The sequence below is a fragment of the Jaculus jaculus genome, chromosome 7, assembly GCF_020740685.1.
Source record: "Jaculus jaculus isolate mJacJac1 chromosome 7, mJacJac1.mat.Y.cur, whole genome shotgun sequence".
Taxonomy (NCBI): domain Eukaryota; kingdom Metazoa; phylum Chordata; class Mammalia; order Rodentia; family Dipodidae; genus Jaculus; species Jaculus jaculus.
In genome coordinates, this window is record NC_059108.1 from 107,024,744 (window position 1) to 107,040,421 (window position 15,678).

Here is a 15,678-nt window from a genome sequence, read left to right on the forward strand (position 1 = left end):
AAAAAAAAGTGGTGAAAGTGCTTGCCTGCAAAGCCTAAGGACCCAGGTTCAACGCCCCAGAACCCACGTAAGCCAAATGTACAAGGTGACACATGCACATAAGGTGGTACATGTGTCTGGAGTTCATTTGCAGTGGCTAAAGCCCTGGTGTGCCAATTCTCTCTCTCTTTCTCTATTTCTTTATCTCTCATAAAAGAAAAATAAATAAAAAATAAATTAATTCAGGCCTGGGAAGATGGCTCATCATTTAAAGGTACTTGTTTGCAAAGACTGCTGGCCCAGGTTCAATTCCCCAGTACCCACATAAAGACAGATGCACAAAGTGGTACTTGTGTTTGGAGTTTGTTTTCAATGGCTGGAAGTCCTGGAATGCTGGAATGCTCTTGTGCATATTTCTTTCTCTCTCTGTCTCTGTCTCTGTCTCTGTCTCTCTCTCTCTCTCTCTCTCTCTCTCTCTCTCTCTCTCATACACACACACACACACACACACACACACACACACACGGCACAGGCCTTTAATCCCAGCACTCGGGAGGCAGAGGTAGGAGGATCACTGAGTTCAAGGCCACCCTGAGAATAAATAGTGAATTCCAGGTCAGCCTTGAGGTAGTGAGAACCTACCTCAGGAAAAAAAAAAAAAAAATGAGTGAGCTGGAATGATAGATTAGTGGTTAAGGCACTTGCCTGCGAAGCTTAAGAACCCAAGTCTGATCCCCCAGGACCCACGTAAGTCAGATGCACAAGGTGGCGCATGCATATGGAGTTCATATGCAGTGGCTGGAGACCCTGGTGTGCCCATTCTCCCTATCTGCCTCCCTCTCTCTCCTCCTCCTCCTCCTCATCTCTCTCTCTTTCTCAAATAGTAATAAATAAATAAAACATTTAAATATAAAAGCAAAGCTTTTTAAAACATAGAAATTATGGTTACGGAATATAATACTACTGACCTTAATTGCATAGATATAACAGAATACCAACAAAAATTAGAAAGGTAAAAAGAAGAGATGAAAATATATGAAGTTAATTTCTCAATTTTCACAGCAAAGAGAAAGTCAATTCTACTTGAATGTAAAAACAAGAGCTCTTAAAAATTAACTTCTCAGTGTTTTCAAACCATTTTCAGTACTTTAGTTTTTCGTAAACGACAACAAAATGCTCATCAGAAGTACCATAATCCTTCTAGGCTCACACCAATTTCTTTTTCTTCTGTTAAATTCAAATAAGACTAACTATAACACTGTAAGGCAGCACTCAAGATGTGTCCACTGAGCTGTTCATCCACCTGTCTGCGTATGGGTGCTAGTATGAAACCACCTTACACTTTCTAAATGTTGAGAGTGCATAACTTAAAAAAAATTGTTTTACCATTTGCTGCTGTTGAGATTATTTGTTAAACACATGCACCAACAGATGTACCAAGAATTCTACTGAAGGTTTTACACATGCCCTGGACAACCCTTGAGGCTTTCAGAGCGGGAAGTTTACTGACCACTGTTACCCTGTGAGTCTTTGAGGCTAATGTTCAGTAGGGCAGGGCACAATAAATCCTAAAGTTTCAACACCTACAAATTGTTTTTAAAATGATTAAAGCATTCACAAAAGAGGTCTTTGTGGTCTGTAAGTACTCACCAAGTCCCTGAATTCATTATAACTATCAGATATTTTCACTTGTACAATGTTATATTTAGGTTTCAACACAATAATAAATCAAAGCATGAGAATATCAATCTATCTTCTACCTTAAATAAGGCATGACTCCTACATGCTATAAATGAAAGGAATGTGTCCAAGTGAGACAAGAACACATAGGGAAATAGTTTAACAACCTAAGATGCCATAAAGCTTGTGCAATAAACACACCCTTTTTCTGACAATGCAGCTAGCAACCTGTTGGCAACCTGGAACCCCTCATCCCCACAACCTGCACTTAGCAGCAGGTACACCCTGCTTCAAACAGTAGAATAAGTCTATGAGAAACCTTGGTAACACCTATTTTGTGGTTGATTAATTCACATATGTTCTAAGATATATCCATGATGAGATGATGGGGGGCTATCCAGCCTATACTAGTTCGGTATACATGCAGTAAGGCAAGCTGTGTCCTTTGAGTGGACTTTTAAGGAGAATATCCTGTTAACCACCTTATGTGTATGCATAATTTGGCATACATATAATTAAAATTTGGTTCTGCTTTTACCAACATCTTCCAGAATGAGAACTTTCAGCTACAGCTCACTCCCCCACAAGTGATTGAAGACTGAAGCCACCCAGAGGCATCCAGGCATAGCTCAGCCTCCACTGCTCCACACTCCTTAGCAAAGGCCCAGGAAAGACTCCCTGTCTCTTCCAGTGTTGTCACAGCTTCAGTCCAACAGATTGGCTGGGTTTATTTTGCTTGGGATGTCACATATCTCTGCACAGCTGCTTGGGAAATATATTGTGCCCACTGGCATCACACGTAACATGTGGGGTGTCAGCTGCAGAGAGCAGAGCTTAGCACTGGAAAGAGCAGCAGCCTGCAGGGACTTGGGCATGACTTGGTGATGTGTTTATGTTAGAACCTGTGTGAGTGGAAGACTTGCCCTTCCAAACAATAGATGTCTCTCTGAGTTCGGCCCCTCCCACAAAAAAAAATAAGATATATCATGGGAAGGGACATGGACAGTAGGAAAAAAAAAAGCTTACATGACTCATGTCTGTCAATCAAAATAGAGAACTACCCATAAACACCCCTTAGTAATAACCATGTCCTCGCTTCTTCTGGACCCCATAAAAAGAATCCCCAAGAGTAACCTACTGCTCTTAGGTAATATAGCTCTAGGAGCCTGCTAATCTTTTACAGCTTATTCCCCTTTCTGACTGCTTTACTTTCTATATGCGTCTTTCCCAAGCCTTTGGATAAGATGCCAAGAACCTGTAAATACTCAAGACTAAGACCACCATAACACAAGAGAAAAGGAAGATATAAAATTCATCAATGTGAAACATTGATCTGTGAGTCAAAATACATAAAATTTTATGTACAAATGCCTGCACTAAAAGAAGACACATACCAAGAGGGGTGCTTTCATTGTCCTAACAAACACATGGATGTTCAGTGTAGTGAATGGTTGCTCCATTAACGTTCTTCTACAATCCTGGCTCAAGTCCAAGACTATTTCACAATGAAAAAAGTAGAGATGTTCACGTTCTATATTCTCAGAGCTGAAATTTAAAATCAGGGACATTCACTTAATATAAAGTTCAATGTGTGATTAGCAAACCATTCAAAAAGACATCACCAGTTTCCAGCCTCTCTCTGATTCTTAAGCTTTGAATTATTGGTTTAATAAAGGCCTAAAAGAGTATTTCATTAAAACAACATGAAGTTGTGGGGGAAAAAAAGGCACAGGACATTTAAGAAAACTAAACTTAGTATTTGAATGGACCATGAGTTGGATAAGCAAATTTTCACCCTAAACTTAAAAAAAGAAAAAGTACTTATTTATTTATTTATTTATTTATTTATTTATTTATTTATTTATTTGAGCAAGAAAGGTAGAGAGAAGGGCAGAGAGAAAGAATGGGCACGCCACTACAAATGAACTCCAGATACATGTGCCACTTCACATATGTGTATCCTGGGGAGTTGAACCTGGGTCCCTTGGCTTTGCAGGCAAGCACCTTAACTGCTAAGCAATCTCTCCAGCCCTCACCCTGAACTCTTATATATTAGCTTCTAAATTAGGTTAAAGGTTTCAATGAAAGACTGTCACCTTACAGAAAGTAAGATTATCTTTAAATACAGTTGCTTTTATAGAACTATGCTAAATGAAGCTTGGTAACACAAATGTTCTCTAAGTTTAATTTAAATCCAAAGCTGTTTTGAATAAACTTTAGTTAAAACATGCCTTAAGTTAGGAACCATGTGAGAGTCTGTATCTGAAAAATTATAAAACTGGGCTGGAGAGATTGTTCAGCACTTAAAGGTGCTTGCATGCAAAGTCTGATGGCTTGGGTTTGATTCCCCAGTACCCATGTAAAGCCAAATGCAAAAAGTGGCACATGCATCTGGAGTTTGTTTGCTGTAGCAGAAGGCTCTGGCATGCCCACTCTTTCTGTCTGCCACTTTCTTTCCTCCTCTCCCTCTTCCCCTCCCTCCTTCCCTCCATTACCCCCCTCTCTCTCAGATAAATAAAAGTATTTAAAATTAAAATTAAAAAGTATAAAATTATAAAACTGAGCAGATATGGCCTATAATCTGAATTGTCATTTCTTTGGATACAAGAATTTACAGATAAACTTATAGTGGGGGGGTAAGTATTGCCAAAATTAAAACAGCATTTTAGGGCAGGAGAAAAGGCTTAGTGGTTAAGACACTTGCCTATGAAACCTAAGGGCCCATGTTTGAAGCTCCAAATCTCACGTAAGCCAGACACACAAACTGACACAAGCACGCAAGGTCACACATGCACACAAGATGGCTCACACATCTGGAGTTCAACTGCAGTAACCAGAGGCCCCGGCATGCCAATTCTCTCTCTCTCAAAAGGGCATTTTACCAGGTGTAAGGGCACACGCCTTTAATCCCAGCAGTTGGAAAGCAGAAGTAGGAGGATTTCTGTGAGTTTTAGGCCACCCTGTGAATACAGAGTGAATTCCAGGTCAGCCTGAGCTAGAGTGAGACCCTACCTCAAAAAAGAAAAAAAAAAAAAAGAGCATTTTAAAAATCGCCATATGTAAAGTGAGATCCTATCTCTAAAAACTAAACGAAAAACAAAAACAAATCAGCATACGGGGGCTGGAGAGATGGTTTAGCAGTTAAAAGACTTGCCTATGAGGCCTAAGGACTCAGGTTCAACTCCGCAGAACCCAAGTAAGCCAGACACACAAGGTGATACATGTGTACAAGATGGCACATACAACTGGAGTTCAACTGCAGTGGCTAGAGGGCCTAACATGCCAATTTTCTCTCTTTCTCTCATAAAAATAAATAAATAAATATTACAATATGGCATTAGTATAGTGTGGTGGTTTGATTCAGGTGTCCCCCAAAAACTTAGGTGTTCTGAATGCTTGGTTCCCAGCTGATGGAGATTTGGGAATTAATAGCTCCTGGAGGGAGTGTATTGTTGGGGGCAGGCTTATGGGTGTTATAGGCAGTTTCCCCATGCCAGTGTCTGGCACACTCTCCTGTTGCTATGGTCTACCTTATGTTGGCCAGGGGGTGATGTCCACCCTCTGCTCATGCCATTGTTTTCCCCTGCCACTGTGGACCTTCCCCTCGAGCCTGTAAGCCAAAATAAACCTCTTTTTCCCATAAACTGCTCTTGTTTGGGTGATTTCTACCAGCAATGTGAACCTGACTGCAACAGTAAAGTGGTACTGAGAGTGGGGTTACCGCCTGACACCTGATTGTTTGGCTTCTGCCTTTTGGAGTTGATTTTTAAGAGGAATGTGGAAGGATTTGAAACCTGAGCCTAAGAGATGCCTTGCAGTGCTGTAAGTACAGCTTGATTGACTGTTCTGGTCAGAATTTCAAGACCTGAATGCAGTAAGAACTATGAACTGTGAGGTCTGGCTTATGAGGATAAGAAAGAGCTTTGCTTGGATTGGGCTAGAAGCAGTTTGTGTGAAAAGTCTGCAGTTATGCCCATGTCCTGAGAAATCGTGCAGGGTTGCTTTGCATAGAAATGAACTGGTAAGAGCAGAGGGATGTGGCATAGAAGGAAAAATATTTGGGCCTAAACTGCTGCCCACTCACCTACAAATTGTTTGACAGATTACAACCACTGACATTGGGCCAGCTGACTTGCACTGGAGCAACAGGAAGAATGTAGACTCTTTTGAAGGGGCCTAAGTGCTCAAGGAATGCCCTGTTCTTCAAAGTATGCTTTATTCCCCACTGAAGTAACAAACTGGTATCCCCACCTGGTATTTTGGAGTATAAAAAATGAAGGAAAGAGAGGGTCATTGAGTTTGCAACATGGTCTTGTGTTTTGGAAATGGCCATGGGCAGTGTGAAGCAGGTTTGCTGGTTACCTGCATAGAGACCCCATGGGGCCATAAGGATGAATTATAGATTGCAGTGGAAACCCAGTAGAGATGCTGGGACCATGAGATGGATGCCAAGGAAAGCTGCTGGCCCCAGATGAGGTTTTCCAGGACTGTGAGTAGCCTAGCTGGAAGGGCGGAATTGGAATGCCAGAGACTTGTTGCTGGTTAGAATTACAAGACTTGGAGACTTGTCACTGGCTATAGTTGTTGAATTTGAAGCTACAGAGTTTGATGTGTGCCCTGGTTGTTTTAAATCTTGTAGTGGCTGAATATTTCTTTGCTATGCCCAATGCCATCTTTTGCTTACTCCCATCTGACAACTATGGGAAACTATTTTTCTAAGATCCTATCATGTGGCTTATCCATGCTGTCTTTATTCACCTTGACCTCCCCCATTACATATCTAAAGGCTTATACCTTTAGATCATAGCCCAGTAGATGAGGTCTCCTTACATATTTACATCTGCTTAGGATTCCTTCATGTAAGCATGCTGTGGCAGTGTGACAAAAATGTTGACTAAGCAATGTGAAATGACTGAACAACAGAAAATAAAACCATTGACCTGAGCTGCTTTATACATACCCAATGCTTTCCAAAAGGGCAATTTCTGTGGTTAAGGCGAATTGGTATGTTGTCCCATAGACAAAAGCAGCTTCCATGACTGCTCTGTGCTCTGAAGAAGAGACAAGGAAGGGGGAGAAAAGAGTTGGTGTGAGTCCATGTAAATGTCTGTTGTGAAGGTTGTTCTACACCCCTGAGTTACCTATTAGGTTCAAAGAAAAGTCCTCTACACAGAACTCAGTTGGGAAGGCTTAAGCAGTGAGAGGGGTAATAAAAACGCTATAGAAAGGAACTGCATTGGACTATAGCTCAGCTCCCAGGAGAACTTCCTGGCTGGCACTAGAAGCTACCATACACCTATGTCACTAAGACACAGCACTTGTTTGAATGGGAGGGTGATGAAGTGTGGGAAAATGCTCGGCAGACAAAAACATTTCACTTCTATGTAGCCTGGCTCCTTATTTCAGACACTGCGGCATCAATAACAGCATACCTACTGAACTGGAAAGACTCTTGGGTAAATCTGGTTAGGATGCACAAAGATTAAAGGACTCCACGCTGACTGGATGCTCAGATAGTGTGAAGCTTGCTTTGCTCTGGATTTGGGTCTAAATAGCCCCTTCTCCCTAAGTGGGATAGTTTGTGGCTAATGTAAAGGTTCGTAGTGCCCTGAAGAGGATCTTAATAATATGGTGTAATGTGTCCCAAACATGCCTGCTAAGAATCACTTGACCTCTATTTAAAACTGAGGATTTCTGGGCCTCACTCTACCCATGGCACCAGACATGACAACCTCCTTACACAAATCTGAAATGGAGACAGAACACAGAGGGTCTTTTATTTTGCTACAAAAAAAAAGAAAAGAAAAGAAAAAGAGTCTCCCTTTCAACTGAATGTAGGGATGCTCTGTGCTCTCCATAGCACAGGCAGTTCTCCATTGGCATGGTAATCATCCTTTCTGCACCAAGAGGAACATGCCCAGCAGCAGTCACACATTCCCTTCCAATAAGATCATTTCTTAGGGCTCGGGAGACAGCTCCGTGGATAAAGCTCTTGCCACCCAGGTGTGAGGACTGCAGTCCAGACCCTCAGCACCAACAGATAATGTGAGGCAGGCACGGAAGCTCATGCCTTTGATGCCAGCAGGAAGGAGGCACAGAGAGAATTCTTGGGCCAGCTGGCTACCTCACCTATCCTATAACTGGCCAGCTATGGGTCCAAGTGAGGGATAATGCCACAGTAAACAGAGAGGAGAGCAATGGAGGAAGCCACATGATGTCAACCTTTGGCCTCCACGTGCACACGCATGTGCTTGCAGACACCGACTCAGGTATCTACTCTGCACGGATGGCTCCTGTGGTGCTCACTCTGCTTGCCTGCCAGAGCTCCTTCCCCAAAGGAATACACCCTGCCTCCACAGGTCAGTGTGACACTGGTGAAAGCACGTGAAAGAGACTGCCCAGCAGGAAACTTCAGAAGAAGTGGGGTGAAGGCTGAGGTACTCTGCATCCCAGATCTGGCCCTTTCCTAACAGCTCACTCATGGCTGCTTGTGACACAACTGGGAAAGCAGGGCTGACAGTCTGTCTCTGTGCAAGGACAACTGTGAATAATGTTGGAATGAACATGGGAGTGCAGGAATCTCTTTAGGATCCAGATTTCAATTCCAATGGATATATACCCAGAGGTGGGATTACTAGATCAAATGATCTAGGTGAACCTGTGAGAATTAAGAGGGAGTTGCATGGTTCAGTCATGAGGTGGCCACAACTCAAGAGAAAGAAAGAACTAGCTCTAGAACAGAATGAGGCTACACTGTTCTGGGTGTTCCCTGTGGTGGTTTGATTCAGGTATTCCTCATAAACTTTGGGGTTCTGAATGCTAGGTTCCCAGCTGATGGAGATTTGAAGTCTTTGGGCCTGAACTGCTGCCCACTCATCTGCAAATTAATTAAGAGATTACAACCATTGAGATTGGGCCCACTACTCTGAATCGGGGTGAAAGTAGACTCATTTGAAGGGGCCTGAGTGCTCAAGGAGTGTCCTGTCCTTCAAAGTCTACTTTATTCCCCCCGGATTAACAAATTGGCACCCCCACCTGGAATAGTGGAGTATAAGAAATGCAGAAAAGAAAGCGTCATTGAGTTTGCAACATGGTCTTTTGTTTTGGAAATGGCCATGGGCAGTGTGAAGCAGGTTTCTGGTTGCTTGTATGGAGACCCCATAGGGCCATGAGAAGAAACCATGGTTTGCAGTGGAGACCCAATGAAGATGCCAGGACCATGAGACTGCTGCTAAGGAAAGCTACCGGCCCTGATGAAATTCTCCAGGACTGTGAGCAGCCTAGCTGGAGGGGCGGAATTGGAAGTCCAGAGACTGCTGGTTAGAATTATTAGACTTGGAGATTTGTCACTGGCTAGAGTTGTTGGACTTGAAGCTACAGAGTTTGATGTTTTCCTGGTTGTTTTAAATCTCGTAGTGACTGAATGTTTCTTTGCTATGTCCAGTGCCATCTTTTGAAGTATGAGTGTTTATTCTGTGCCATTATGGGTTTTTTGAGGTTATTTTTTGGTAATATGGCTCAGTTAAAAGGTCTTGGACTATGGGAATATATGAACATCATTGGAATGGATAAAAACTATGAGGACTTTCTATTAATTAATTTATTTTTTATTTTTATTTTTATTTATTTATTTATTTATTTTGGTTTTCTAAGGTAGAGTCTTGCTCTAGCTCAGGCTGACCTGGAATTCACTATGTAGTCTCAGGGTGGCCTCGAACTCATGGTGATCCTCCTACCTCTGCCTCCCAAGTGCTGGGATTAAAGGCATGTGCCATCAACACCCAGCTCTATGGGGACTTTTAAAGTTAGATGAATGTACTATGTTTTACATCATGTAAGGTTATCAGTTTATAGGGGCCAAGGGTGAAATGTGGTGGTTTGATTCAGGTGTCCCCCATAAACTTAGGTGTTCTGAATGCTTGGTTCCCAGCTGATGGAGATTTGGGAATTAATAGCTCCTGGAGGGAGTGTATTGTTGGGGGCAGGCTTATGGGTGTTATAGGCAGTTTCCCCATGCCAGTGTCTGGCACACTCTCCTGTTGCTATGGTCTACCTTATGTTGGCCAGGGGGTGATGTCCACCCTCTGCTCATGCCATTGTTTTCCTCTGCCACTGTGGACCTTCCCCTCGAGCCTGTAAGCCAAAATAAACCTCTTTTTCCCATAAACTGCTCTTGTTTGGGTGATTTCTACCAGCAATGCGAACCTGACTGCAACAGTAAAGTGGTACTGAGAGTGGGGTTACCGCCTGACACCTGATTGTTTGGCTTCTGCCTTTTGGAGTTGATTTTCAAGAGGAATGTGGAAGGATTTGAAACCTGAGCCTAAGAGATGCCTTGCAGTACTGTAAGTACAGCTTGATGGACTATTCCGATCAGAGTAGAAGGAATGAATGCAATTAGAACTATAGACTGTGGGGTTTGGCTTATGTGGGTAAGACCTTTGGTTGGACTGGACTAGCAGCTTGTGTGAAAAGCTTGCTGTTATGCCCATGTTCTCAGAAGTTGTGCAAGGTTGCTTTACATAGCAATGAACTGGTGTGGGAAGAGAGATATGTCATAGAAAGAAAAATCTTTGGGTAAACTGCTGTCCATTCAGCTGCAATTAAGATACTATAATCTTTGACACTGGGCCAGCTGACCTGCAATGGGGCAACAGGAAAAATGTAGACTCTTTTGAAGGGGCCTTAGTGCTCAAGGAGTGTCCTGTTCTTCAAAGTCTGCTTTACTCCCCCTGGATTAACAAATTGGCACCCTACCTGGTATTGTGGAGTATAAGAAATACAGGAAAGAAAGGGTCATTGAGTTTGCAACACAGTCTTGTGTTTTGGAAATGGCCATGGGCAGTGTGAAGCAGGTTTGCTGGATACCTGCATGGAGACCTCATGGGGCCATAAGGATGAACTGTGGATTGCAGTGGAGACCCAGAGGAGATGCTGGACCACAACATGGCTGCCAAGGAGAGCTGTCAACCCCAGATGAAGTTTTCCAGGACTGTGAGTCGCCTAGCTGCAGGGGCGGAATTAGAATGCCAGAGACTTGTTGCTGGTTAGTTATTGGACTTGGAAACTTGTCATCGACTAGAGTTGTTGGACTTGAAGTTAAAGAGTTTGATGTTTGCCCTGGTTGTTTTAAATCTTGTAGTGGCTGAATATTTCTTTGCTATGCCCAATGCCATCTTTTGCACTGTGAATGTTTATTCTGTGCCACTATGGGGTTTTTTTGGGGCGGGGGATTTTTTGGTGTTATGGCTCAGTTAAAAGATCCTGCACTATGGGGATGTTTGAACATCATTGGGATTGATAAAAACTATGGGGACTAGTTGGACTGAATGAATTGTATTTTACACCATGTATGGATATTGGTTTATAGAGCCAGGGGCAGAATGCGACGGTTTGGTTCAGGTGTTCCCCATATACTTAAGTGTTCCAAATGCTAGGTTTCAGGTGATGGAGATTTGGGAATTAATGCCTCCTGTAGGGACTATATTGTGGGGGGCAGGCTTATAGGTATTATAGCCAGTTTCCCTATGCCAGAGTTTGGCACACTCTCCTGTTGCTATTGTCCACCTTATGTTGGCCAGGAGGTGATGTCTACCCTCTGGTCATGCCATTGTTTTCCCTGCCATCATGGAGCATCCCCTCAAGCCTGTAAGCCAAAATAAACCTCTTTTCCCCAGAAGCTGCTCTAGGTTGGGTGATTTCTACCAGCAATGCGAACCTGACTGCAACATCCCTCAATGTTCAGGCTCTTCTACCACATGAACTCTTCCATCTGTCACCTTTTCTGGTTGCCCTGCACTCCCTGAGTATAAATGCTAAAGTATCTAATGTGTTTAGGTATGCTCTTCTCTTTTTCCTGTAGCCTCATTCACTTGATGATCTCTTCTGGTCTCACAGTTTCATGGCCACAACACACTGGAACTAAGCAAGCATGTAAGCCCTAGGTTAGCAGTTCTCTCTCTTGCATTTATATCTGCCTGGCCCTAGGGGTGAGTATATAAAGTTACTCAATAGGACTCTGTAAATTATTAAGTGCTATGTATTAGTTGATGGCAATATTACTGCACAAGGCTATATACACTTAGTCATCAACGGAATGGGTGCCAGCAGCCACATCTCCTGACACTCCAGTGTGCTTTTGAGTCTGTTAGTTTCATATAATCAAAACAAGGTAGTAACAGTAACAGAATGGGAATTCTTACACTTGAAGAAATAAGCAATGAAAACATCTTGGCTTAGAGCAAATAATAAATAAAATGAGAATCTGTGGTATACGTGAAAAAAAAAAGTCAACTAGAGTCATTCATCATCAAGGGTCCTAGGTAGAGCATCCTCCCCTTGGGTGAGGCATTCAATTAGCAGTTCCCACCATAGGCATTTGTATATCAAGGGGATAAACAACAGTGACCTCTACTCAAGTCTTAAGCCTTAGGGAATGTCAGATAGACTGGGAAATGGTTTGCCTTCTAGCTGTTCTCAAGAGTACCATGTTTTTCATTACAGGCCAATGCTGAGGCTCTTGGTTTCGCAGCAGGAATAGATGGTAAGACCCTATTGCTGAAGACTCCACATACTTGGGTTGCAATGTCATTGAGAAATCCAGCAGGAGCTGAGCTGAAAACCTTCTCTGTGTAGACCAGCTGAAGAAAGCCTGGAAAAGCTACACTGTGTGCAGTTCCATGGGAGAGAGAGAAAAATCATTGGAGGAGATAAACAATAGTGGACACTACAAGCCGTAAATTTGGCCAGCCAGGCCAAATGAGCCAATGGGTGCAATAATGCCATGTCTGTTATAAGAGAAACTAACTACTCTTTAATTAGACTGGAGGTCCACTCCATGGGAAAGAATACATGCCTGATACTGAAACCTATTATAGGGGAAGGCATGAGCCCTAGGGGTGTAACATCTGCTTGTGTCTGGCTAAATGTATATAATATGCTCACCAAACTGCCCAACAAGCACTTCGCTTAATGTTCATACCCATGTATTAATTCTACTCTCACTTTTGGTTAGAGAAGCTTCTCTTTTCAGATGGCCATGACCTCTGGGATGACTCAAAAGGCATCACAGTGCTGAGAAGTGACAGAGGAATGTTTGGCACTGAAACATCTCTATCACACCTTCCAAGGCTCAGGGTCCATTGCAGAAGAGGTGGTAGAAAGAATGTAAGAGCAAAGGAAGGGTAGGACTCATTATAATGCACTTTTCCAGATACAAAATGCCCTGGATATCCATGACCTCACAGTATCTGACACTACCTATACAAGACCATCATAATAGGAGGAAAAGATGATGACATCAAAATGAAAGAGAGACTGATTGAGAGGGGAGGGGATATGATGGAGAGTGGAGTAGCAAAGGGAAAGTGGGGGGGGGGGGAAGCAGGGAATTACCAGAGTTTACTGTATATAACTATGGAAGCTATCAATAAAAAAATAAATAAAATAAAAATAGCTGGGCATGGTGGTACACACCTTTAATCCCAGCACTCAGGAGGCAGAGATAGGAGGATTGCTGTGAGTTCGAGGCCACCCTGAGACTATAGATGAATTCCAGGTCAGCCTGAGCTGGAGTGAGACACTACCTCAAAAACACAAATAATAATAATAATAATAAAATAAAATGAAAATGAAAATAGTGCCATGTTTTAACTCTTGGTCTGTAAACATACTTGTGCCTGGGACAAGGGGAAGGGGATTTCCAGACACAACTTTTAACAAGCTATAACATTAAATGACAATTTACCAATATAACTTATATTAGACCTAGATAGTCTGGCTCCAGATTTCCACTATATGATGCTTTTCATTTAAAGCAAGACATTGTAACAAGAAAAATGACTTATATTTATCTTAAATATTAAGAATATATGCTATTTTTTTTTTCAAGGTAGGGTCTTGCTTTAGCCCAAGCTAACCTGGAATTCCCTACATAGTTTCAGGGTGGCCTTGAACTCATAGTGATCCTCCTACCTCTGCCCCAATTGCTGGGTTTAAGGGCATATGCCACTATGCCCAGCATGTATGCTATTTGAAGTACTTCCACATACACAAGTAGATAGGCACAGACAAAATAAAACAAGTTTTCAATACCTGGTGTTCCAATGGCTCTTACATATGAAAATATCATATTGGCTCTTCCTTTCATAGAATTTTCTATGTTCTGAAGGTCTTCCAGTGTGGTAATGTATTTCACTTCATTAAAAAGAAGTGCACTAAAGCAAATACATATAAAATTAATCAAAAGTTTGACAAGGCCTTTTATAACACATATTTTGATTAAAGAACCTAATAAAAAATTAGCTCTTTTGAATAAATGATCAGTAGTGAGAACCTAAGGATGGGAAGATGGCTCAGCAGTTAAAGGTACTTGCTTACAAAGCCCAAGTTCAATTCCCAGTACCCACATGAAGCCAGACACCCAAAGTAGTGCATGTATCTGGAATTCATTTGCAGCAGAAGGTGGCCCTGAAAAATGAAGAGTGGATTGTCTTATATTTCTGAAAGTTTCTTTGAATATCAGACCAATCTGAGCTTACATTCACTGGAAACTGATACTGAAAAGGGCAGCTAACATCACAGTATTATGAGAATAGTTTGGCCTAGTAGACACCCTGACAGTCTGCTCTAAATTATGTTGGCTTAAGTGTTTAAATATTTTTCATAGATTTACTTTTTAATTTTTTTTAATTTTAGAGAGCAAGAGAGACAGACAGACAGACGGAGGGAGAAACAGAGCACCAGGGCCTCAGCTACTGCAATCCAACTCCAGCTGCTTATGGCACCTAGTGGGCATGTGTGACCTTGTGCTTGCCTCACCTTTTTGTGTCTGGCTTATGTGGGATCTGGACAGTCAAACATGGGTCCCTGGGCTTCACAGGCAAGTGCCTTAACCACTAAGCCATCTCTCCAGCCCTTCTTTTACTTTCTGAAAGAAATACAAAAGCTTGATCTATAATTCTCAAGGCAGGTTCTTGTCTTTTTTGTTACTGTTTTGTTAAGTACTTTTATTTATTGATTGATTGATTGATTTACAAGGGGAGAGAGCAAGCAAGAGAGAGAATGAGAGAGAACATGAATATGGGCATACCAGGGACTCCTTCCACTGCAAATAAATTCCAGATTCACCATTTTGTTCATCTGGCTTTACAAGGGTACTGGGGAACCAAACCTGGTTTTGAGCCATCCATCTCCCCAGTCCTGTCTTACTTTTTATTTAAAAAAGTATTTACTGAACATTATTCACTATGTGTTGGATACTTTTTACATGTTTCCATTCACACCCTTAACAATATCCTAAGAGATAGAACAGTTCATCTACCTAGTCTCTCTCTTACATGCACATGTAACACTCTCAGGAACTAAATGACATCCCCCAGATCATAGTACTAGTCATTGATAGATGAAATTCAAATACAGGTGCTCTGACACTGAAGCAAAGACTTTCCAATCTGTTAACACCCATCTCTTCTTCTTCTTTTTGATTGTTTTGGGGTCTTGCTATGTAGCCTCTCAAACTTGCAGCAATCCTCCTGCCTCAGCCTTCTGAGTGTTGACATTACAGACATTCCTTACCATACCCAGCCCTCCCATCTACTCTTACAAAAAGGAAACCAAATGGAAAGGGCAATGGCCAGGCAGTCTTGATAGCCAACTATACCTATACCTCTTGGGTAAAGAATCCAGAATTAACCTTGAGTTATTTCAAAAACAGATTAGTGGTGGCAAGCTTAAAAGGATTCTCATGTATATTCTTACTCTGGAAACTACATTCACCCGCTCATGTTTATTAATCTAGTAATTCCCATCTATTTACTTCAAAAATCAAACCGGGAAGTAGAAATCTCCCCAACTATATTTTTAATATAATGAAGTCTGGCAAATACAAATTAGTAAGAGCTAACAATTACTAGGCACCTACATGTCATGCATTGTATTAAGCTTTTTAAAAGTAGTTTTTAAGTTACCCAGCACTCAACTTTTTCTTCTAAGAATTCCCAGTTTCCTAAGTGTTCATGG

At 42.0% G+C, this 15,678-nt stretch overlaps 1 protein-coding gene across 4 annotated transcripts in view; it reads right to left on the bottom strand.

Moving 5' to 3' along the window:
- Positions 1–15,678, bottom strand: part of Txndc16 (thioredoxin domain containing 16) — an 84,971-nt gene that overhangs the window by 39,498 nt on the left and 29,795 nt on the right. For all 4 annotated transcript variants that reach the window (XM_004649186.2, XM_045155075.1, XM_045155074.1 and 1 more), the window contains 3 exons: positions 13,753–13,874; positions 6,620–6,710; positions 3,054–3,204 (listed from right to left, as the gene is read on the bottom strand). In XM_004649186.2, coding sequence (XP_004649243.2) covers positions 3,054–3,204; positions 6,620–6,710; positions 13,753–13,874 — 364 coding nt within the window. The remainder of the gene's footprint in view (positions 1–3,053; positions 3,205–6,619; positions 6,711–13,752; positions 13,875–15,678) is intronic.